At 38.1% G+C, this 24,830-nt stretch overlaps 1 protein-coding gene across 1 annotated transcript; it reads right to left on the bottom strand.

Annotated features, from left to right (window-relative positions):
- Nucleotides 1-15,236: 15,236 nt before the first annotated feature.
- On the bottom strand, nucleotides 15,237-18,843 carry LOC104451806 (MDIS1-interacting receptor like kinase 2). Its single transcript, XM_010066392.3, has 2 exons — nucleotides 15,853-18,843; nucleotides 15,237-15,738 (listed from the first exon to the last, which is right to left on the bottom strand). The coding sequence occupies exons 1-2, from the start codon at nucleotides 18,809-18,811 to the stop codon at nucleotides 15,350-15,352; spliced, it is 3,348 nt and encodes a 1,115-aa protein (XP_010064694.2). The 5' UTR covers nucleotides 18,812-18,843; the 3' UTR covers nucleotides 15,237-15,349.
- Nucleotides 18,844-24,830: the final 5,987 nt, after the last annotated feature.

Below are 24,830 nucleotides of genomic sequence, written 5' to 3' on the forward strand. Positions count from 1 at the left end.
CATCCCTTTTTTTCCTGTTGAAACCATGGAATTTCTGATTGCTTTCTTTGAGCCGTGGCTGCTTTACCTACCATCGGACATTTTTTACACTCTTGCGGCTAAGTCAGGTTGTTCTTTTTTTTTTCCCCGCTTTTCGTTTCATCACATCAAGTAGCTCTCGGTAAGCATTGATTCGAAAACATCGGCTCTTCAGACTTGTGCGAAGGGTTGTGTGAACTGGAGACTAACAAAAGGTCCCACCTCCACCAGCACGATGGATTCATTAAAGAGGAAATAACATACTTCCTTTCTTTGCCATTGCGTACCACCGTTGTAGCTGGATTTTTCCTAGAATGCTGTGTAGGAACCTTGTATTTGGGTAGAGGATAACACAGTACACCTCTCGGATGAAGATGGGGTATCAGAGCCTACCAGAACTAAAAAAGTTTGCATTTCTTCCATTGTTATGGCATTTAAAAGGAAAAAAAAGGCCTGCTGGCCATTGAGTATTACTAGTTCATGGATGGACTTGCTTATACTTCAGCACGTTAGAGAAAAGGTGATAATGTTTTATGCAATAATAGTTATCTTCTTTCACGATTTTTACAGTTCTGTTTTTTACGGTAATGACAACTTTTTCAACATCCATTTCACAACGTAATATAATTATCATAACGCTTGTGAAAGAAGCTGTCGTGGAAAAATCATTGGGAAAAAAATGAAAAGATTAAATAGGTCCACTCTTCTTTAAGTATTGATTAGCTCCAACCCAGCATATATTAGAGTAGGAGGAAGTAAGAGAAACCGATATTGGTTAATGACTAGGAATTTCAGTAAAGCCACGTAAATTAAGATTGAGTTATAAAAATTGATCTATTAATACTCTGTTTCCTTTGTGGAAATTGAATTATTGGGAAAATATTTTTACTAAAGTAACAATTTGTATTATTTGAAATAATTAGTTAATAAAAATAGTACATATCATCAACAACAATTTATGTTTCCGCTAATTCAATTTTATAAACGATACGAGCAATCATTCATAATAAAAATATCTTTCAATTCATCGATTTTCTGCAAAATAAGTAAAGGTTAAAAATTGTTGGTAAATTATATGTGGCTTCTAGAGAAGAACGTGGCATGTCCGATATATAATTAGACTATTATATGTTGATGCTTTGAAGGCACTTATAAAAGAGAGACCGGGTAAAAAGATAAAAATAAGAGTGTTTATTTTGGGAAAAATTTCATGACAAGAAAAAATTTCTAAGAAATTAATTTTTGGGAAAATATTTTGCCCTTTCTAAATTAGATAATTCATTTTCCTATTTAACACTCAGCAAACCAAACGTGAATAATTCTTTTACTCAAATAAATACATCCTAAGGGAAGATAAAATAAGAAGCAGAAAAATTCCAGAACTGAGACAGTTTTAAATCGACCGTTGCGTGATAAACCCGAGATAAACCTCGTTTTGTTTGCCTTGACGTTCAAGCCAAACATCCGAATCTTGCTCGCTACTCTTTTGCCAAAATATTTCGTTTCTTATGGGCAGATTCAGCTGGTTACAATTGGTGAGCTAATTCGATCGAGCATTTCAGGAGGGCCCGATCGTTCGTGTCTTTCGTTGGTCTGTGTTCGCTAATTCCGGTTGTTGAATGGTGCCGGTGGCGGTTGCTGTCTTCGGCTACCGGCCTGAAGAATTCGATTGCGAATGGTTTGGTTTCGGATTCGCAGAGGGCGGTATTGCTCGCCCAAAGAAAGCTCTTTTGGTTCTCTCTTTTTCTTCCCCTGCGACAATGTCGTTATTGCTTAGCTCATGAGTGGAAGTAACTGAAGCTTTTCATCCATCAGCTTCGTACCGTCGCAGGTTTTTAAGTGGGAAGAATTCTGTTGATTGCGAGACCTTGAGGTCGCCATCGAGGTGTCGGCGTCTTCATGCAACAGGTGCGTTTCTGTCATTTGCTACCTGTGGAGCAGTCTTTCTTACTTTCCGTTAATTTTTTTTGGGAGGGGGTTTTAGCGGCTAATTCATTTGATTGAAGTGATTCATGAAATTCAGGTGTTGGTCTGCTCTTATAATTTCTGGTTCTCGTTGCTACTCCAAAAGAAGCTACTATGATATTCTTGGTGTTTCAGAGGATGCCAGCTGGGATGAGATTAAGAAGGCTTTTCATGTGGTCGAGGGAAACTAATGGGAACCACAGTGGTTTTTAACCAATTCATATTATGAGAATTTATGGGTAGGCTGGATCTTGGCTTTAACTTGAAATGTGGAAATATTCGATTGAGGAGGCAAATAGGGGACTGAAAATTCGAACTCAAGATCTCCTAGCTTTGGTATCATGTGAGAATATATGGACCACTGCTAACTATTCTAAAAGCTTAAGCTTTTAAATGGAAGCTTGATTTATTATTAAATATTCTAACATATACCATTGCATTGAGGATGCATGTTCTTTGGTACACTGGTTTAAGTTATGATGAACGCCATTTTAGCAAATGATCCGCTCACAAAGTGACAAAAAAAGATGGGTTTCCATGGTGCTACATTTCCTTGTTATGTGTGGAGCTAGTTCTTCTTCCGCTTCTATGCACATAAGATGCCTTGGAATTGAAATTTATTCCACTGAGTTATGGCCAATCATTGCATAAATAGTGTTACAACATAGGTCCGCTAATGCTATAATTTGATTAGTCGAGCTTAAGATTATTTTTTTTGTTGAGAAATTGATTTTGGGCTTGTCAATGTTGCCGGTGACTATAAATAGTTACAATTACAGCTTGTGACATAGAGTACTTTCGTGAAGTTTGAAGAAGTTCTTTAATGCTCAAACTCTTTCAGGCGATTTTCCTAAAAATGAATTTTAAGAGCTCTAAATTTCAGTATTCTGCAAGAATTATGTAATATCAATTTTGAAAGAGTTCATGAAAAGAACAAACGAGTTGTCGTGAAGAATGATTTGAGATCTACTAGAAAGGTTTAACTATTATCCTTTCTTCCAAAAGTTAACGTGACGATGGTATGATAATAAGCGGTTCTTTGTTACTTTTGCTTTGCGGAGTTCAGGCTGATGTTAATAAGTAGATCACATATTCTTGTTGATCATACATGTTTCAACCAGAAAGAAAAATAAGAGAAGTACAACAAGAGTCTCCTGCGGCTTCTCAGTCAACTCCTTCCCTTGTTATGTGAATCCTATATCTGATTCTGTTTCTTGGCTTGTATGCCATGCAGCTTGCAGAGAAGTACCATCTTGATGCAAATAATAATGATCCTTCAGCAAAGAGGAAATTTCAAAAGACAAGATGCTTATGAGGTTTGGCTAATTGATTAGATGCTGGTGGATGAAAACTTTTTTCGCAGATTTTCATATGTTGTTTGGATGTCTGATACGTTGGGGGTGACAATTTTTCTTTCTTGCCTTTTCAACCAATCTCAGACTTTGCAAAGTCCTGGAAAAAGAGCAGAGTATGACAGGGTCAAATCTCACTCTTTCTGCTTTGAACTGAATGACATAGTGAACTTAGCATCCGAAGGCCAGCTGCATTCATAAGAGCGTGTTTTGCTCAGTGTGCCTCTTACATTAATTTAATGAAGAAATGCTGTGGAAGTACAGAAAATGTTGAATATGGTTAAGGAGATGCTGAGGGGTTTCCACGTTATTATAAAGGCATTTCTCTAGTTCATTCCACAAGATCTTTTCTGAGGTAATTCCAAGTGTGCTGCATATCATGATCTTCCAATCTTCTGATCCACAATATTTAGCTAAAGAAATATTTGGCGTCATATCAGAATTTTCAGGACAAGATGGATTGATTTGCATCTGATGTTCAGGTTCACAGTTATACTCCTGGTCTTCTTTGTTTATGAGATAATATTACTAGGATTTCCGCCCTTGATCTTGTTTACTATATGAGATAATATTGTAGGATTTCTAACCAATTAAGGCCCACATCATGTTGGAAATTTATAGGTGGAACTGATACTTTCTTTCCTCGAAGCTGTGGAAGGGTGCACAAAGATGTTTCTTTTGACGCCTTTCTTCCTTGTGACACTTGTGGTTAGTAGATTTTAGTATTTTTGATCAAACTGGTTACAGTACATGTGGCAGTACATCCTTCTTCCTCTTCTTTCTGCAATGTCTCTTGAAGATCAAATTAATTACATATCTAGCTTTAGATGCTAAAAGGGTGATCAATTTATGCTCATTGGTACTCTGCTCTAGTCCCATTTGCTTGCTACAGGTTTGTCAACCAATGTTTATTAGTTTTTTCACTTTTTGGAGGTTTTGTCATGTACACGTAGAACTTAAAAGTATGATGAAAAGCAGAAATAATTATTACATATGAGAAGCAAGACTCACGATTGGTTGAGGTAACTTCTAAGAATTGGCAAAAATTGAGGTGCCTGGAAAGTGTAGGGCAAATATGCCTCTAATGAGAGTGAACTTTACTGTCATTTTCTTGTCATTGGCTGTACATAGCCATATGAAAATCCCAGTTACTGATCTTTGATTTTGCTCATGATATCCTTTGATTTTTTATGAGTTATATTACAGGTTTTCCTTTTAGTACATTTCCTGTAGCAAATTCATGACGATCGTGTCTACGTGGTAATGCAGATGGGTGGGGTAATTTACCTGCCGTCGAGGTGAGAGTTTGTCCAACTCGCCGAGGCATTGGGAGGGTAAGAGCTTCCATGGGCTCTGCAATTACACTGATTAGTTGTTGAGTTCTTCTGAACTGATTGCTCCCCAGGATAATCGTGTGATTCATCGGAAGTTTGACGGACTGTCACATAGTATACATGACATGTACTTTGGTCTTCCTTGCTATTAGGTCAATACTTCCCCATTTACTACGATGACATGCACTACCTGTAAAGGCTCGATGACATCACTTCTTCAGTACCAGCTTTAATTTCAGTTTTCTTTGTGAAGATTCTAATACTTTACGGGTAGGATTCCATGTGGAGGATCAGGAGTTCTTGAAGACACTAAGGAAATTAAAGTTACAATTCCTTCAGGTAGGTCAGAGTTGTTGGTCTCTGACAGAGTTCTGTGGTTTTTGTGTTCGATGCATCCTTCGATGCATCCTTTCTGTGAAGATGTAAAATGAGCATGAGATCTGGGAGAGTGAACAGGTTGTGCAAGCTCATTTTACAGCTTCATGGCCTCAGTTATTTTTGTTACATGCATGTGGCTTCTGTGATTAATGTTATTACTGTCAAAACATGCTTCTGTAGGATTCTCTGTTTTAATATTCTGGTTCGAGTGTAAATTACATCTATATGGGTTCAGGTTGTGTTGTTAAACCTATATTTATCAATCTACCAAACTTGAGTCTTCTCCGATGATTGCAACATTTGTGGGGATGTTACTCAAGTTCTGAAACTCCCATTTTCTTCCTACAATGTTATACACTTCTCATGGTTGATTCTCTGATGATCTTGAAGCATTTCCCATTTGTAAGGAAATAATTTCTTGTTGACACTGCAAGGCTTTTACTGCTCCACGTGATGGCTACATGCTCCACGTGATGGCTACAGGAGAAATAACACCAGTAAATTGCAATGGGTGTGTGTCTGAAATATGAACCATGTCCCGCACGAGATGTCTGGTCAGGGCAAAAGACAGCTTAAGCATTAAGGATCTTTTTTGTCCGCATCATCTGGCCTCAGTAGCATCATGATACTAATCTGTATGATTTAGTGCTAGTGAACGTGCAAAGTTTATAATCACAGGAGTTTGCTTTATCTCAAGCTTCATGATGTTTTTTCCCAAAATGAGAGCATGACTAGCTTTATCCTTTTCTATATTTATTATTCGTGTGGATATCTTCATCTTATGCATTATTAACCCGAATACTGTAGAAATTCTGTCTGTCTGTCTGTCCGTCCGTCTCTCTCTCTCTCTCTCTCTCTCTCTCTCTCTCTCACACACACACACACACACACACACACACACACAAACACACACACAGGCACACGCGCACGCACACACACACACACACAGGCACCCACCCCCACATGCACACCCACACGCACCAGCACTGCACATGCATGCGGGTGTTCTGAAAGTTAGGGTGTCAGAACATTTAATATCAAACAATGTGTTAATGTAAGTTATGCTTTTATATAAGTCGACTATGATCCCTTATTACGGCATGGTGAACAGAAGGTCCTGCGTTATTTTCCAGGCCTTTTATTAGCCTCCCTCGGCTGACTCTTAACCTATTGTGAGAGGAAGTGTAAGAATATTTGAATATTAAAAAGGGCCACAGGGGAATATCTTAAGTTTTTCAGATAAGTAGCCATTTCCACATTTTGCGAGTTCTGAAGAGCTGACTTGTAAATTCATTTATCGTGCATTAATGAAACTGTGCAACATGACCAACTCCACCCGTCATAATGTGTTTTCTTGATTTGCTAACATAGCCATTATCTTTTCTATTGGGATATGGCCTGTTTCGAGGACATATTCATTTATGACCAATGTTTGTAAAACAAATGTGTCTAGGACGCATACTGTCTCAGGTTCAAATGGCTGACAGTGTAAATCAATGCATTTGGGACATATGACAGATCCTCATGTCATGAACGTGGATTACATTTATCAAAGAACAAAACTGTATCTGATGTATCTTCTGTGGATAACCTGATATCTTCTGTTCCTGAGTAGGCATGGATTCGGGACATACGATTCGTTTGCCAAAAGCTGGTAATGCTGGAGCTCATGGGAGTCAACCTGGCAACTTATTCATCAAATTAAAGGCATGATCCCCTCTTCTTTTCTGGTTGTATGGTAACAATGATGTTAAGGATAACTTTGATCTCACTCAATGGTATCTGTCCAGGTGCAGGTAGTCCGCATCTTCACAGACATGTCTATTTCACGTTTATCCTGCTGTTGTTGGAGCTTTCCTGTGTAGCTTTATTACACTACATGGTTTCTCCATTTGAAGTCTGTCATATGATTTATCTGGAAATTGTCCTAGAAACTGTTACTACCAGCAAAGAATTTTGGTTGTGATGGTGGAACATTTTGAAGTCTTGCATTACATAATCGGTCACCTGTATCAGTGTCAGATGGCCAACCGAATGTGCACGTAACTAGTAACTGTGCTCACGCAGGTGGCTGAAGATCGTACCTTTCCAGATGCAGTGAAGATGTATATGTGGTCTCAGAAATTAGCTTCATACAAGTGAGAACAAAACTATTAAGCATATTATGTTTTTGCTTCTTGTTCCACTTCTGAGAAAGTTCCCCCACCTAGCTTTAACTCATGCCATGTCTGAAATCCTGTTTGTGTTTAGGTGAGTAATTCCTCTCATCTATCTTGATGGTGGTGAAATCTTTAAAACTTTAATTGATATTAGCTTTTACTATAATTGGCGTAGACTGAAATTGATACTTCATTGTTGTGGCATGTGTTGATAGTTTGTTTGTAAAACAAACTGAAAGTGCTTTGTCCCACATAGAAAAGATGGGAGTGTGCGGGCCGATATGTAAGTGTGGAAGTCTTCTAACGTTACAATTGAAGATGATGGACTAAGTGGGCTTGACCCTACCCTACTAGCGTGCAGGTGCACTTTTATAGTGGCAATTATTTTTGCTAATGGTTATTAGGTGTCTTACGACCTTTGAAAGGTTGAATTGCAATTTTTCTTTGAAATAATATATCTGTTCAAAAAAGGAAACGGGTTTTCATGTTATAAATGCGTCGTTTCTAGTTCAATAAGTTAACTTTCGATTTTCTTCACTTTTTTAATATACAACAATTATTCTCCGATTGTTTCCTTTCAACAGTTCTTGGAGAAACACTGCAATTTGCACTTTTATAGTGGCAATTATTTTTCTAATGGTTATTAGGTGTCTTACGACCTTTGAAAGGTTGAATTGCAATTTGTCTTTGAAACAATATATTTGTTCAGAAAAGGAAACGGGTTTTCATGTTATAAATGCATTGTTTCTAGTTCAATAAGTTAACTTTCGATTTTCTTCACTTTCTTAATATACAACCATTATTCTCCGATTGTTTCCTTTCAACAGTTCTTGGAGAAACACTGGAATTGCTATTATTCAAGGATTGTTGTTTAGGTGTCTTACGACCTTTGAAAGGTTGAATTGCAATTTTCTTTGAAACAATATATCTGTTCGGAAAAGGAAACGGGTTTTCATGTTATAAATGCGTCGTTTCTAGTTCAATAAGTTAACTTTCGATTTTCTTCACTTTCTTAATATACAACCATTATTCTCCGATTGTTTCCTTTCAACGAGTTCTTGGAGATCGACCCAAAAAAAAAAAAAAAAAACAGTTCTTGGAGGAACACCGGAATTGCTATTATTCAAAGATTGTTGTTTAGGTGTCTTACGACCTTTGAAAGGTTGAACTGCAATTTTTCTTTAAAATAATATATCGGTTCAGAAAAGGAAACGGGTTTTCATGTTATAAATGTGTCGTTTCTAGTTCAATAAGTTAACTTTCGATTTTCTTCACTTTCTTAATATACAACCATTATTATCCGATTGTTTCCTTTCAACAGTTCTTGGAGAAACACTGCAATTTGCACTTTTATAGTGGCAATTATTTTTGCTAATGGTTATTAGGTGTCTTACGACCTTTGAAATGTTGAATTGCAATTTTTCTTTGAAACAATATATCATTCAGAAAAGGAAACGGGTTTTCATGTTATAAATGCGTCGTTTCTAGTTCAATAAGTTAACTTTCGATTTTCTTCACTTTCTTAATATACAACCATCATTCTCCAATTGTTTCCTTTCAACAGTTCTTGGAGATCTGACCCAAAAAAAAAAAAAAAAAAAAACAGTTCTTGGAGAAACACTGGAATTGCTATTATTCAAGGATTGTTGTTTAGGTGTCTTACGACCTTTGAAAGGTTGAATTGCAATTTTTCTTTGAAACAATATATCTGTTCAGAAAAGGAAACGGGTTTTCATGTTATAAATGCGTTGTTTCTAGTTCAATAAGTTAACTTTCGATTTTCTTCACTTTCTTAATATACAACCATTATTCTCCGATTGTTTCCTTTCAACAGTTCTTGGAGAAACACTGGAATTGCTATTATTCAAGAATTGTTGTTTAGGTGTCTTACGACCTTTGAAAGGTTGAATTGCAATTTTTCTTTAAAACAATATATCTGTTCAGAAAAGGAAGCGGGTTTTCATGTTATAAATGCGTTGTTTCTAGTTCAATAAGTTAACTTTCGATTTTCTTCACTTTCTTAATGTACAACCATTATTCTCCGATTGTTTCATTTCAACAGTTTTTGGAGAAACACTGGAATTGCTATTCGATATTCTTATTCAAGGATTGTTGTATTGTGGAGGATTTTTGCCAGTGACCATTGGCAACCGTGTGGGGCAATTAATTCCTTAAAGACAGTGTCTTTTCACACCTCAAAGTCTGATTTCATTCTTCCTAATCGCTTATTTCCCAACAGCATGTTCAACTCACTTTCAACTTTATGACTAGTACTGAGCTATTCCTTGCTTGTGCATTGCTATCTGTCATGACTTTCCTGTTCATGTCATCATTACTGTGTGTGTGTGTTTTTTTTTTTTTTTTAATGACAGCATCAGTTCCCTGTTATTCCAATAGATATCTGTAACTTGGTTCCTTGACCTTTAGGGTTTACTTCTGATACAGGCAATTCTTGGTGGTAAAGTTGAGGTCCTAACTTTATCGGGGAAAATACATGTTAATGTAAGAACTGTCTGTGCCACATGGTGACATATCTGTGCTTGCAGATTTAACTGGAGAGTGTTCTTAACGATTAATGACATGAATGTCGGGTGATCTTTGACCTTTTGAGTGGAGTGGAAGGGTTAAAATTAGTATTAGTATTAGTATTAGTAGTAGTAAAACCTGTATCTGAAAGCAGCAATAATGTAGCAAATCAGTGTTCCAAGCGTTTTACTGTTTTAACCCCTGGTTTTATCGTGTAGTTCGGTGTAAAATTAACCACTCTTGTTATGCATTTTGGGGGGTCCTTGTCTCGTGCTATGGAAAATCAATAAAATGTAGATCAGTAGTCACCAAGAATGAGAGGGTCTATCACATGTCTTGAAAGGGGTTCTTTGGGGTAGATTGAGTCGGTACACATGTAATTATGAAGGAAAACAGTTCACTATCTTATATGAGAATGTACTAATTCTTTTTACTTGGTTTTATTTCAAACTATAAATGATGTGCAATATTGACTACCTTTCCATTAAGTAAAGTACTGTTGTGAATGGAAGTTGTTTTCTGTATGGCACTGAAATTGTGATGTTTTGTGAGTCCATAATGTATGGCACTGAAATTGAATTCTGTCTCCAGCTTTCATTGTGATTGGATGGACTTCTCTTCCTTGTTTACGCTAATGATACGTCTGTTTGCACATACCTTCTCAGATACCAAAGGGGGTGCAGGCTAGACAGCTTATGGTTCTAAGACAAAAAGGTTTCAAGAAATAATCAACTATTTTGCATTAACTGTGGTGCATTTTTGTTGCCAAATATTATTTTTAGACGCAGCATTGCTGCAGGAGTCCATATTCATGTTGATCCTGGAGATCTATATGTGCAAATTCAGATTACATTCCCCAGGTATGTTATTTATTAGTTTTTTGTCTGTTTTCATAGTCATCAGAGTTTGATTGAGTTTCCTACTCCTCCTCCTTTCCTGGTTCTTGCTTATTGGTCTGGTCAATACGCATTTGTGGCTAGTATCCATTTGAGTTGCATTTATGGATGATTTGGAAATGGAGTTACTACTTCTCATGGAGGCACATTGCACATGTAATAGTATTACATTATGTTCATTTCTGAAAAATGAATGAATCTAAATCTTGTCACTGGACTACAGCAATCTTCCCTTTGAAGTCAGGGTCCATCTTGGTACATGTCAACAAGTATCATATTCACACTAGGAGTTCCTTCCTTGTGCAATATTTGATTGTTTCCAGAAAGGAAACAGATAGGCCACTTCATCTATGTTAGCCATTTGTTAGCTTGGACAGAGACAATTTTATTAGCAAGATAGTGAGAGAGTTTATTAGGAGTACTTACTTCCGGTTTTTTTTTTTTTTAAATTGTTAATCGATACCTTAGTTGTTGGTTGTTTGGCTGTCAAAATTTGATGCAATGTGTTTACTTTCTATGACTGGTTACTTTTCAGCGAGATAAATGAAAGACAACTTGCAGTTTTAGAAGAATTTGATGAAGAGTGAAATTGGTATGTCCTCTTCTTCTTTTCATGATGGCGTCTAGTTTGCATGAATTCGTTTGTCCTTTATGTTTCTTTTTTTTTTTTTATCTGATTCTTGTACTGGTCATACCAACAGTTTTATGCTTAAGGACATTTATAGGTTCTTGTCACTAAGGGGTGATTTTGAAACCAAATTATATGTTGTTGCGATCAGAATCGATCATTATTCTTTTAGTTTCATGTTTGGATTCTTTCCTTTTGTTTGGGTTTTACTTTACTTCTCAGCGGATCATTCTCTGAGGAGTGGTAGTTATGTTGTTTTCTAAATGGACGTAGAAATATGATTTTTTGCGCCACTGCTAGGCGCAGTGCCATCTGAGCATTGCTATCGGTGGTGATGGCGGCACTTGCCTCTCATGCTTTTGCATTTGGGACACCTCTGGATTAATAGGGTGAAGCAACTACCAAGAATGCAAATCATGCTGTTTCTGAAATTGATGGGAGGATGTAGCAGGAACTATCTAGAATGCATCTGATGGTTACTCTAAGGTGTTCTCCACTTAGACTATTTAAAAAAGGTGTCTCAAACTTGGACAATATCGAAAAATATATTAAAATTTTACCACGTCTGCCTGATGCTTTCTGTGGTAGAAAGAGGGGAGAAAAATATAGGCTGGGTGGTGAAAATTATAAATTTTGCCTCCAAAACCTTCTCACAGAAGATTCAAATTCTTCCAAGATTCCATATACCCGCATTTCATTTTCTAGGGGTGTGCAACGGAAATCGCCCGAACCGGACCAGACCGGTCGGTTTTGGGCGGTTCCCATGGTCGGCGGTCCGGTTCCCGGTTCCAAGGTGGGAACCGGACCGACGGACCAAATTTTTTTATATATAATTTATATTCATATAATATATAAATACATATAATATATTAATATTATATATGAAACTTATTGCAATCGGAATTGCAATTTAGGTAACAACCTCTTATGTGGCCAAGAGACCACCAAAACTCTTGTTGTCACTCTTTATTTATAGAAAAAACTCTCCTCATGCTCACACTCTCTCTCTTGCTCCCCTTACTTGCAAACGACAAGGCACTTCAAGTCTTAAAAAGTCTCATATCGACTAAACATTCAAAGTATAGAAGAGAGATTGTCTATAAAACCTAAGCTAAGCACAACCTTTAATCACGTTGTTAATGGGTTTTATGCTTAAAATTAAGCATGAAACACATAAACTATGATTGATATTCACACAAGTGAAGTTTGAATATTTTGCACATGAAAACATGTGTGAGTAGTTTTATTAGATTGCTCGGAAACCGAATTTGATTAATCGGTCCGGAGCATAATTATTCTTTAGTGAATGGTCATTCTTTAGTGAAAAAATAAAGTGTCAATTCTTTTGGACGGATTGGACCGAACGGAACCGATGGTTCGGTCCAGTTCTCGGTACTAAGATCAACGGTCCGGTCCACGGTTCCCAAAATTGGGAACCGATTCTCCCAGTCCGGTTCGGTTCCACCTTGGAACCGGACCCGAACCGGGAACCGATCACCCCTATCATTTTCTTCTACTGCCTTCTCTCCCAAACAAAGCCTGTCATTTTCTTAATTAATGGTTGTGATGATATTTGTACATGTTATATACTGTCTAATGACTTTCCTGACATAGGCATGACTGTTTTGGTTTTTCAGAGTCTGTTATTTAGCGTTTGTGTTTCTAGAAGGTGCTATTGTTACATTGATACCTCAAGTGGCTTGGACTTCGGTGCATTTGGATTGCACTTGTATACTATCCATGCTTCTTGTTTATAATTGTCTACCAGAAAAAAAAGGGACTGTTCATTTAATCCAACTTTTTGAATAGTTAATTGTTGCTACTTCCTTGATTATGATGGAGATCCTGAAACGGATAACAGTCTTTATCAGCAACTATGTACTGCTTGAAATTTCAGGCGGGCACAATTTCTTGTGTTTATGCTCAAGATGCCTCCAGTCCTGTGGATCCTTATGCTCCTGCACATATATGGAATTTGCAGTCAGACTGGATCCGAGACTAGTTGTGTTGGAGGATTCCCCCAGATTATGCTCTTAGGTCGAGTTACTTTTATAGAAGAAATCATTTTTTTTTTAATGGAGGTGATCCCTGTTGCTCAATTACAAATTCAAAGCCATTCTTTTGCCCCCTGAATTCCCTTATTTTTTCAAGGTATATTAATGTACAGGAATTACTTATCCTTAATAAAGCTGATATTCTTTTGCACTTAAGGTGTGCATGCAAAAATTTCTATTTCTCTATTTCTTTGTTTTTCTATTTTACGAAACAGGTTTGGAATATAAATTTATTTGGTAATGCAATTTCATCTTTTTATTTCTAGAACGGATTTTTATTCCGAAATAAATTTGGAGCGAAATCGAAGCTAAAATTTTAATTTTTCGATTTTGAAATAAAAATGAGAAATGAAATTTTTTTTCATTGTTCACTTTCGTTGTTGCCCACCACTCACCCACTGCCCATGCGACACTAGACGCCCATTGCCAACCATTGGATGCCCATCGCCAGTCGCCCATGCCGGTCATCCAATGTTGGATGCCTACTAGTCGTTGGATGCTGGTTTTGCCGACTGCCGGATGCCGAACGCCGGACGCTACCCACTAGAAATAGAAATTTTATTTTGCTATCAAACGAATTTTTATTCCAGAAACAAAAATCTTGAACTGTTATCAAATGCGTTACTTTACTTAGAAATTTGTTCATGAAATAGAAATTCAGGTCAGAAATTGATTTCTATTTCAGAAATTTTGTTATGCGTGCCCTTAATGTTCCTTGCTTGAAAACTTCCCATTGGGCTATTTTTATTTTTCTGAGAAATCTTAATCAGCAGGATAAATTGCAGAATAATGTTCTCTTCTGTGTACTTAAGTTCTTATATAGCGGGGAAAGGAAACAGATGGAGGATACTGTTAATTACAGTCGTGTAATCGCCCTGGAGTATAAAGCAACTACGCTGTGTAATCGGCAGCCCAGAAAAGGTTATGTTGGGCTATTGTGAATAGCATCATGAATCCTGATCCAAGTTTCCGCCTGAGGTACCAGCAGTCGCTTAGCTATTGTGCCATCGCCATATGTTCTCAATGATTGGTGTTGTCAATGAAGCTTCATTGTTAGCTGTACCCTGTGGCCGTTCCTATAAGTTATCTCGTCAGAATGCCCATTCATAGATGATTTACAGTTGCTGGTTTGGAGATCCTAAAATAGGCCCAATCGTTTCCTTTCTGAAGTTATTTGATGTCTTGACAGCAATTGACTCTGATCAAAGCTAAAGCAGGGGGGAAGAACAATGTCAGGAGGCAGAACAAGAGGCATAATAGTCCAGTATAGCTCAAACAATGTCATCCACATAATTGTATTCGCATTGATTTGTATCTTCTTGGTGTACATCTAATGAAAAATCTCTGGACAACGAGGAGTCGGCAATTTGCTTCAACACTTTGTTAGACGTCTTCCCTTGGTTTCAGTAAACATCACTCTAGATGGAATCGTACAGGCACAGGACATCCCCTTCTTTTTTTCCTTGCTGAAACCGTGGTACTTCTGGTTTCTGGTTTGAGCACTGTCTGCTGTACATGCCAGATGTCATTTTTAGCACTCTTAAGGGTATGTTAGGTAATGCGTGCTTATGCCTCGTCACATCGAAGTACCTCTCAGGAAGCACTGACTTGAAGTTGTCTCTTTGAACTTGTGCGAAGGGTCGCATGAACACGAGTCTGACGATCGAAACGTCCTTGTAATGATCGCTTTGGATCTGGCATGAGCATAAATTACTACTGAAAGCTTGCAGATCCACGAAATCCATTGCAGAAACATCATAGGTTTAGAAATTTAGTCAATCACATGCCGAATCGATTCAGAATACTATAATAGTTTGACATACTATATCGTGACCTTGTCATCTCTTAGGCCGATCTTAAGGGTTGGATGAAGCTGTGACGATCCATTTTATCTGGGTTAAAATTACAAAATGCAATTACGCAATTGTTTTCAAGTAATTCATAAATCATTGGGAAAATAAGTGATGCGATGCGTATCATCCTTGTAAGAGAAATAAAAGAGAACTAGTTACGCAAGCTGCTACAGAAAGACCAAAATGTCAATAAGAAAGGCATATGGGATCAACTAGTTCTTCCAATTTTATGTCCTCCAATGCCCCTATCACGATCGACCTACGTGCTGATATCTCTTGAGACACTTGTTGCATGCTTGGACGATGCTCCGGTTTTGCACTCAGGCATGTAAATGCCATCTTTACAATGAAAGCCACCTGACCTAGCGTATCACCATCTGGGTATGGGATTCTTTGATCTAGAGCTTGTTTTAGGGGCCAACATGAAGCTGTTGAATTGCTTGATGATGAAGAAGCTGAGGATGCGAGAGACGATATGAGATCGCCCGGGTATCTACCTATGATTACCTCCAATGTCACCATTCCAAAGCTATAAACATCACATTTCTCCGTCACTTTCATTGTGTATGCGAGCTCTGCAGAGGGAAAACAACATTTTTTTTTCAATTTCTTATTAATGCTATCCTTTTTTGGCCAAAATCTTAGTAAGGCTATTTAATGAACTGTCTTTATAAAAGAAACCAATTTACCTGGAGCTGCATATCCAAAAGTGCTCGCAAAGGAAGTCCAATTGGATGAGTAAGGTTGCAAAACCTTAGCCGCGCCAAAATCAGAGACGTGAGCTTCGTATTGTTCATCCATTAAAATGTTCTTGCTCGATACGTCTCGATGAACTATAGGAGGAGAGCATTCATGGTGCATGTAGGACAAAGCACACGCCACACCTTTAATAACATTCACTCTCTTATTCCAATTAAATGCTGTCATCCTCTCTTCATCGTTCAATACATCCTTTAAGCTGCCTGATTCCAAGAACTCGTAAACCAAAAATGAATGTCGAGAACTTGAGCAAAAGCCATAGAGCTTGATAATATTCCGATGCCGAGCTTCAATCAGAGCGTGAATCTCCCTTTCAAATGCTTTTTCACTAGCGATTTTGACTTCCACTGCTTCCTTAAATTTCTTTACCGCAACAATTTCGCCTGTTCGCAACTGGGCCTTATAAACACTCCCCTGTCCTCCCACACCGATGCAATATTTGGCATCAAACTCCCCCGTGGCTTCAATAATGCTCTCATAGACCATATTCCCGTTAAAGGTCAACACTGCCCACAAGTTTTCATTGCTTCCATTGTTCGAACTAGGTTCTGTTTTCCTTAATCTTTGGCATACTATTCTTAAAATTCCCACAATAAGAAGCAATGAAAGTAGGCAACTTAAAGTAGGAATCAAAATTAGCAGCAACTTTTTGTTTTTGTTCTTGCCTTTTGATGTTGTTGTTGTGCATGGTTTGAGACTAGCGATAACTCCACACAAACCTCTGTTCCCTCTCACAACTTCAATTGTAGCATTTTGAAAGGCTGGAACATTTGGTAAAGGACCTTCTAACTCATTATATGATATGTCGATGGATGTCAAGCTTACCATATCACCAAAGGCCAATTCAATTGAACCCGAAAGCTGATTATGTGAGAGATTGAGTATTTCCAATCTATGCAATTGTGCAAATCGTCTAGGTATTTCTCTTGTGAGCAAATTTTGACTCAGATCGAGAACTTGAAGAGACCGGAGGTTGTCAATCTCCACAGGAATACTCTTATCAAGATTATTCCCGCTTAAATTTAAGAACAAAAGGTTGGAGCACCCCCCAAGTTCTGTAGGAATGGAGCCACTCAAGTTGTTTCTTGCAATTTTGAGTTTCTGCAGACTGGACAATGCTCCAAGTTCTTGAAGGATGTGGCCTTCAAGACGGTTGTAGTCCAGTGAAAGCTCTACCAGCAACTTCAATTTTCCTAGCTCTTTAGGAATTTCCCCAACTATATCATTTGAAGAGAGGTCCAGTCTACGCAATTGATTCATGTCTCCAACCTGAGGTGGTATGGTGCCGGAAATTCTATTGTTGGAGATTATCAAGCTCGTCAAATTTCTACATTCTCCCAATGTTGGTGGTAACTCCCCGTAAAGGTCATTGTTACTTAACTCAAGATAATCCAAGTAAGGGTACACACCAAGAGCATCGGTTATATTTCCCTTGAGCGCGTTGTTATTAAGCCTAACTCGATACAGATTGGAACAATTTCTCAAGCTTTTTGGGATGGGTCCAGTGAAGTGATTGTTCATTGCAATAAAACGTACAAGAGCTTGGCCGCTACAGATCTCTTGTGGCAATTGGCCAACAAAGTTATTATAAGATAGATCAAGGCGAGTGAGGGATGTGAGATTATTCATCTCGATGGGAAGAAAGCCTTCTAGATTATTCATATCTAGACGTAATATACTAAGGAGTCCTAGTTTTCCAATCTCTTTCGAAACAAAGCCCGACAAACTATTGTTGAAAAGGGAAAGAGTTTTTAGATAGCTCAAGTTGCCTATGGACCATGGGATAGGCCCAAAAAGGTTATTGTAGTCAAGGCGAAGAATATTCAAATTGCTCAAGTTACCTATGGATGATGGGATAGGACCCGACAACTTATTCTTGCGAAGGGAAATGTATTTTAAATTGCTCAAGTTACCTATGGATGATGGGATAGGACCTATTAAATCATTAAATTGCAATTGGAAAATTTCGAGGGATCTCATTCCTCCAACTTCCAAAGGTATGGGACCGAAAAGTTGGTTTTGATATAAGTATAGAAATGCTAAATTACTCAAATTTCCTAGAGTTTTAGGGATGTAACCATCGAGACAATTGCAAGATAAATCAAGTATACTGAGAGACCCCAACATTCCTATTTCCTCTGGAATGGCCCCAACAAGTTGATTATCCCAAAGCCACACCTCTATCAAGCTGCTCATGTTTCCTATGGAAGAAGGAATAGGACCGGTGATGCGATTGTTCTGTAAGTCGAGATAATTGAGAGACTGGAGCCTTCCTATTTCTCCAGGGATACGACCGGAAAGATTATTTGCAGAAAGAAATAGGCCGGTCAAGTTGCTCAAGCTACCTATCTCATTGGGAATTGGGCCATTGAAATTGTTATTCGATAGATTGAGAACTTGGAGAGATCGCAAGGACACTAGTTGAGTCAGAATGTTTCCCGAAAGGTTATTTCGAGACAAGTCTAGATGAGTAAGCTTGGCAAGAAGAGCCATGCTCGGAGGGATGTTTCCGAAAAGTGAGTTGTTGGCAAGCTTAAGAGCAATCAAGTTGGGCAATAGGGAGAAATTGAGATGATGAAGCGTACCATGTATGGCAGAATCCGAGAGGTTCAGGCTCACAATGCTTCCAAAAGAATCGCAATCGACTCCGCGCCATGAACAAGGGTTGCTCCCATTCCACGAAGACAAAGTATAGCGAGTCTGGCTGTCCAGCTCAAACTTCCATGTTAGGAGTGCCTCCAGTTCCTCATTAGCGGTTTGGTTACTAGGACCAGCAAGGGCCACCGGAGAAGGGCTTCGAGATGAAGCAAGACAAGGCATTTCTTGCGTGAGCATGAGGAGGACACAAGCGACGAACAACATGGAGGGTTGTTTTTGAGATAATGCCATGACAGGTTGTCAAGGTTATTTTGGGGTGGGCGTTTCTTTGTTTCTTGCATAGCCATGAGAAGCGCAGCCGAGACGTACTTATAGAAGTAAATCGGGGCCACCCAGTCAACAACCAAGTCAATAATCTTGGTAGCCCGAAAAATTCTTATACGTGGTATACAGCAATCATGTTGTGCAATCGGCAGCCCGAAAAATTATGAGATTGATATGAAAAGAGTGGGCCAATCATTCAAACACCTTGCGTGTTGAAATTGACTCCCATTGTTCGAATCTCTTTGATCCACCCAAGTTTTATTAAAATAATATAAAAAAAAAAAGAACAGATATGCAGAAGCTATCTAGGAATGCATCAGTATCGTGTATTTGGCATAACCAAGTGACTGACTGCCGCGTTACGCTAATCTATCCCAACAAATGCAAGGTCCGCGTGATTCTACTGCCAAAACATGGTGAGGCAAGATTAAGTTTCCTGATGTTATTCTGTAAGACTTTTGATTTAAGCTGCTTGGTGCCTATTTGTTTATTCTGCTTGTGACTAAGCAAAACATTTTAAGCTGCATTCGGCAACCTGCATATGCAGCTGAATAGTATAAAAGGTATCCTTCCCGGCATTTGAGGGCATTGCGAGTCTTGGATAAGATGGCCTCAAGGACCGACCTCAAAAGGATGGTTAGGGTAACGCTTATCTATCAAGAAACTAAAAAAAAATTGAAAACCGGTTCATCTCCTCACTTTTTCAACAAGTGAAATTTCTTGATGCAATTTTCATTCAGGGTGAATCCATGTTTAGTGCGGTGGCTGCTGGAGGTCATCGTCTTTCTTGTCAATAGTTTTCGGAAGCGGAATGTCATAATTTTGTCATTGTTAAATTAATGTCTCGAGTTTGAATTTGGATAACGATTTGTTAAATCGAATCTATTGATAAAGATTTCTCAAGTAGATTTCAAATTGAATCAAGAAGACCTTATTTTCTTGGACTCCTTATAGCTGCATAAATGAGGAAATAAAATAAAATAAGCAAAAGTTTCCTCATTGCTTTGGAGGAGCCGAATCTCTCTGCAAGTTATCCATGGTTTTTGACTTTGGGCACACAATATTCCAAGGCTGCTGCGTTGCTACTTCTTTTTAGCCGATGGAGACAGAGAATAGAGCCCCTGCACGTAGAGCCAAAAGGAGGTGGGCAACTTTTGACCTTTGGGCCCACTTCCTTTTGGCTCAACCTTTGGGCACACAAAAAAAGACGTGCCGCCAAGTTTGACCTGGTCCCACATATAAAAGACGTACAGCCCTACGAGATAAGGTAGGTGCCGCAGAAGCCCTACGAAAGCATAAAAAAAAATAAAAAAGAGCTGCAAGCTGCACACAAGTTGAAGAGAGCCGCGCGTTTTTGTTTCAACGCGCGTTAATTTTATATAGTAAATTTATGTCCAAGTAAGTTATTTATTTATAAAAACTTTAGGTTTGTGATTAAATTTAGGTATGTAAAATACTCGAGCGTGTGGGTGATTATAAATTCTGATTCTCCGATTATAGTGGATAATTTACTGCTAGCTCTCCCTGTGGACGTATGTACCGATACTCGGACCGAACCACGTAAATTTCTGGTGTCCTTATTATATTTTGTTTATTTTTCTGGCGACTTCGTGTTGACGTAATTGTAAGATTTTGTCATTTCCGCGTATTATATTCCAACAATTACTATTAGTCTCTGCCATCTTTCCCTCCCTCTGCTAACGTCATGTATCTGCTCACTACTTCTGCTTTGAGAAACTTGTTAACAGGACCATTGAATTGAGTAAACTCTATTGAGGTCACCTCTTGGGAAGCATTGATTCGAAGATGTCGGCTCTTCAAAGTTGTGCAAAGGATATGGTGTCAGAGATCCTATTGTTGGAGATTATCAAGCTCCTCAATTTCTACATTCAAATAATGTTGGTGGTGACATACCGTAAATTTCATTATTGCTCAACTCAAGATAATCTAAGTAGGGGAATACACGAAGAGCATCGGTTATGTTTCCCTTGAGCAAGTTGTTCTGGAGCCTAACTTTATACGAACTTGAACGATTTTTCAGGCTCCTTGGGATAAGTCCAGTGAAGTGATCGTTAAAAGCACCGAATTATGCAAGAGCTTGGCTACTGTGTATTTCTTATGGCAATTGGCTGACAAAGTCATTCTCAGATAGCTATGCTGCTATAGGTTTATGAGAAATGTGAGATACTTTATCTTAATGGGAAGAAATCGCCCCCCCTCTCCCCAAAGATTGTTCATACGTAGAGCCAATCGAGTAAGCTTGCTTTAGTTTCCAATCGGACAAAATACGTTGCAAGTGCCAAAACTTGGCATGAATATATACTTAAGTGCCAAAAGTTTTAATATTTTTTTGAAATTTGAGATACTTAAGTGCTAATTTTGGCAAAATAGCTAGTGTCCGACATGGCATTATTTTAAGAATAAAATTGGTCTATGTGGCTCGGTGGAGTTGCCTACTAAGCAATGAATGTACAAAATGACATCATTTTGTCCCAAAATCGATTTTAATATAAATATTAATTAAATCAATTTTATTAAAAAAAGAAAGAGGAGCAAGTAGTAAAGCAGCGAGGGCTGTATGGCCCTCGCCACTATTGCTGCCTCACTGTTGCTAGCCCTTTCTAGCAATGGTGGGATGGCAATGGCGAGAGCTATGGAGGCCCTCACCAAAGTTGTGGTTGCCTCTTTTTTTTAATTAATATTTACATTACAAATTAATTTTGGGGGCTTATAGTGCCAGGTGGACAATTTTTTTTTTTAAATTGCCATGTGATAAATTTTTAAAAAAATTGCCACATTAATAAAAAAATGCCGTTGGAAAATGGCACATCAGTAATTTGACCTAAATTTCTCGATGTTATTAGTTAAGTGTTTTATTTTTTTTTTTCGATTTTGATACTTAAATGTATCTTTTGAATTTGAGAATTGAAAGGTAAAGCCTGAAATTAGGGAAGAAGAAAACTCTTGTCGGTTTTGGCGTGGAGGATAATACCTACCTCAAAATAATTCAATCTTTCTTCCCTTCCGTCCTCGTCAGTCGTCACGTAATAGGACTTATCGAATTAAGTGTCAACAACTAAAAAAATATACTTAGCAACCCAGACAAGTCACATCATACTTCTTTTGTGAATTTTCAATGACTTGTTGGTCATTTTTGACTTGACGACGATGCAGGAAAAGTCGAGCAGGTATACCTTTACGAAGAAGTCGCAAGTTGTAATTCATTAGAAAAGATTCTTTTTGGACTTATCGAATTAAGAGTCAACAACTAAAGAAATATACTTAGCAGCCCAGACAAGTCACATCATACTTCTTTTTGCGAATTTTTAATGACTTGTTGGTCATTTGTGACTCGACGTCGATGCAGGAAAAGTCGAGCAGCTATACCTTTACGAAGAAGTCGCAAGTTGTAATTCATTAGAAAAGATTCTTTTTGGACTTATTGAATTAAGGTTCAACAACTAAAAAAATATACTTAGCAGCCCAGACGAGTCACTTCATTTGCGAATTTTTAATGATTTGTTGGTCATTTTTGACTTGACGACGATGCAGGAAAAGTCGAGTAGGTATACCTTTACGAAGAAGTCGCAAGTTGTAATTCATTAGAAAAGATTCTTTTTGGACTTATCGAATTAAGAGTCAACAACTAAAGAAATATACTTAGCAGCCCAGACAAGTCACATCATACTTCTTTTTGCGAATTTTTAATGACTTGTTGGTCATTTGTGACTCGACGTCGATGAAAGAAAAGTCGAGCAGCTATACCTTTACGAAGAAGTCGCAAGTTGTAATTCATTAGAAAAGATTCTTTTTGGACTTATTGAATTAAGGTTCAACAACTAAAAAAATATACTTAACAGCCCAGACGAGTCACTTCATTTGCGAATTTTTAATGATTTGTTGGTCATTTTTGACTTGACGTCGATGCAGGAAAAGTCGAGCACGTATATCTTTACGAAGAAGTCGAAAGTTGTAATTCATTAGAAAAGATTCTTTTCATTCGTGAAACACGGCACACAAGAGAAGCTTTGGAGTTTAGTCAAGATGGTTTACCTCTAGGATAGTGCTGGAACTTTGAAAGGGATATAAAGTAGGTAAAAAAATGCACACACTCACACACAAAAATTATAAAATATGTGACTTGCTTATCAATCGGAAATTCAATTCAGTGCTTTTTTTTCCCTCTGAAACTCTACATAGAGATGAAATTCTTTTTGACCAAACTGCTTTAATTTATCTCACTTTTTGGTATGCGAATGTTGTGTAATTGACAGTCCGGAAAACTATGAGATTGACATGAAAAGAGTGAGCAAATCATTTAGACACATTGTGTTTTGTATTGTTATGAACTCCCCATATTAGAATCTCTTCGATCCACCCAATAAGTACATAAGCTAATGAGGAAAGCATCATTATTGTGTATTTGGCAAGACCAAGTGACTGACTGTCATGGGTGTTAGACTAATTTGCCCAGCAATTGCATTCTCCTCGTGATTGTACTACCAAATTAGAGAACCATTCCAAATTTCTCACATGGAGTTCAAGGATGAGGTTGATTATTGCACAACGATCAGGTAACTTTACCAAGTGCACTTTCTTGACATAATGTAGGCAGTAATTTCTTCGTTTTACCTTTCTATCATTTTTCTAATTTTACCTTTTTTTCCTCTTTGTTTATAATAATAAAAATTAAATAATAAGGGCCAGCTGAGAAATATAAAAGTCAAACAAAAGAGTAATGTGGCTTATATATAAAGATACATAGATTACACAATTAAATCGTGGTTCTGTTGTGTGTTTGAGTTGAAAAAATCTCACTTCGAAAAATGTTGACCAAACTTTGGTTCGAAAGAATATCAAATATATTTTGAATTCAATATGGATAAATGCCAATAGATTAGCACCCCAGTTCTAGTTTAATTGTCCTACTCATGAACATATACCCTAATTTGATCGGACAACTACACTTGCAAAGAAGGATTGCCAAGCACTAAAAATATTTACGCATAACTTTTGAGTCGCCATAAATTTTTCGCTATTCACATGTACTTTCAAGAAACTAAATTTAATGACTGCGTAATGCTTTCAAAATTTTCGCTGTTTAATTCATTTATAGAAAGTTAGAAACTACTTTAAAAAAATAAGACTGGTCAATGAAGAGAGCAATTTAAAAAAAAAAAACTCTATCTAATTTATCTCTGTTTTTTTAATTTTAAATTTTTATTTATCAGATATCATCTGTCTTCCCCATGTAACTTTGCCGCGTAAAGTTCAACGTTGGAAAACAGAAAGAGGCTCAGCATCTGCAACGAAAATCTTCACCGGAATCCCCAATCCCCTCTGCGAGCCTCACCGAAATCCACGTGAATTCTGAAACATCAGCAGCCGCTTGGTCCGTTCTAGGGTTTTTTCTTTCTCCTTATTCTCGCCCGGAGCTAGCTTCAAGTTTTCAGGCTCCGATGGCGGGAAGTTCCGGGGAAGGCCGCCCGCTCCACGGCGGAGTTGTTCCCTTCCGATCGCAGTGAGTGATGCTCTCGGTTTTCTCTTAGTAGATTCGGGCTTAGCGTCTTCTGAGGTTGATATGTCGGTTGGATTCTGATTCTGGTCTGGTTTTGCGGTCTTGATAGCCAGGGGCTAATGCCGAGCGGCGGTGGCGGTGGTGGCGGCGGCGGCTCGGCCAGATGAAATCCTGCTGCAGATTGATCCGGTGGACGGTGGCTTGGATCATGAGGTCGTGGGCGGTCTCTGCAGGCAAGTCCACCGATTGAGAGAGGTGAGTTTCAATCGATGAACTCGGTTTTCCCCCACTTTTAAGCTGAGATATGTGCTCTGTTTTTAGTAACTATTCGACTGCTAGCTGGCCGGATGCACTGAGATTGCAGTATCTGTGTTACTATGATCGAATTCGTGATCTTTGGCTACGGTTTTGTTGGAAAAACATGGTGCGACATCGATATGCTTTGGGTGATCAAGCATAGCTTAAGCA

Source organism: Eucalyptus grandis, chromosome 6 (assembly GCF_016545825.1).
Source record: "Eucalyptus grandis isolate ANBG69807.140 chromosome 6, ASM1654582v1, whole genome shotgun sequence".
Lineage (NCBI taxonomy): Eukaryota > Viridiplantae > Streptophyta > Magnoliopsida > Myrtales > Myrtaceae > Eucalyptus > Eucalyptus grandis.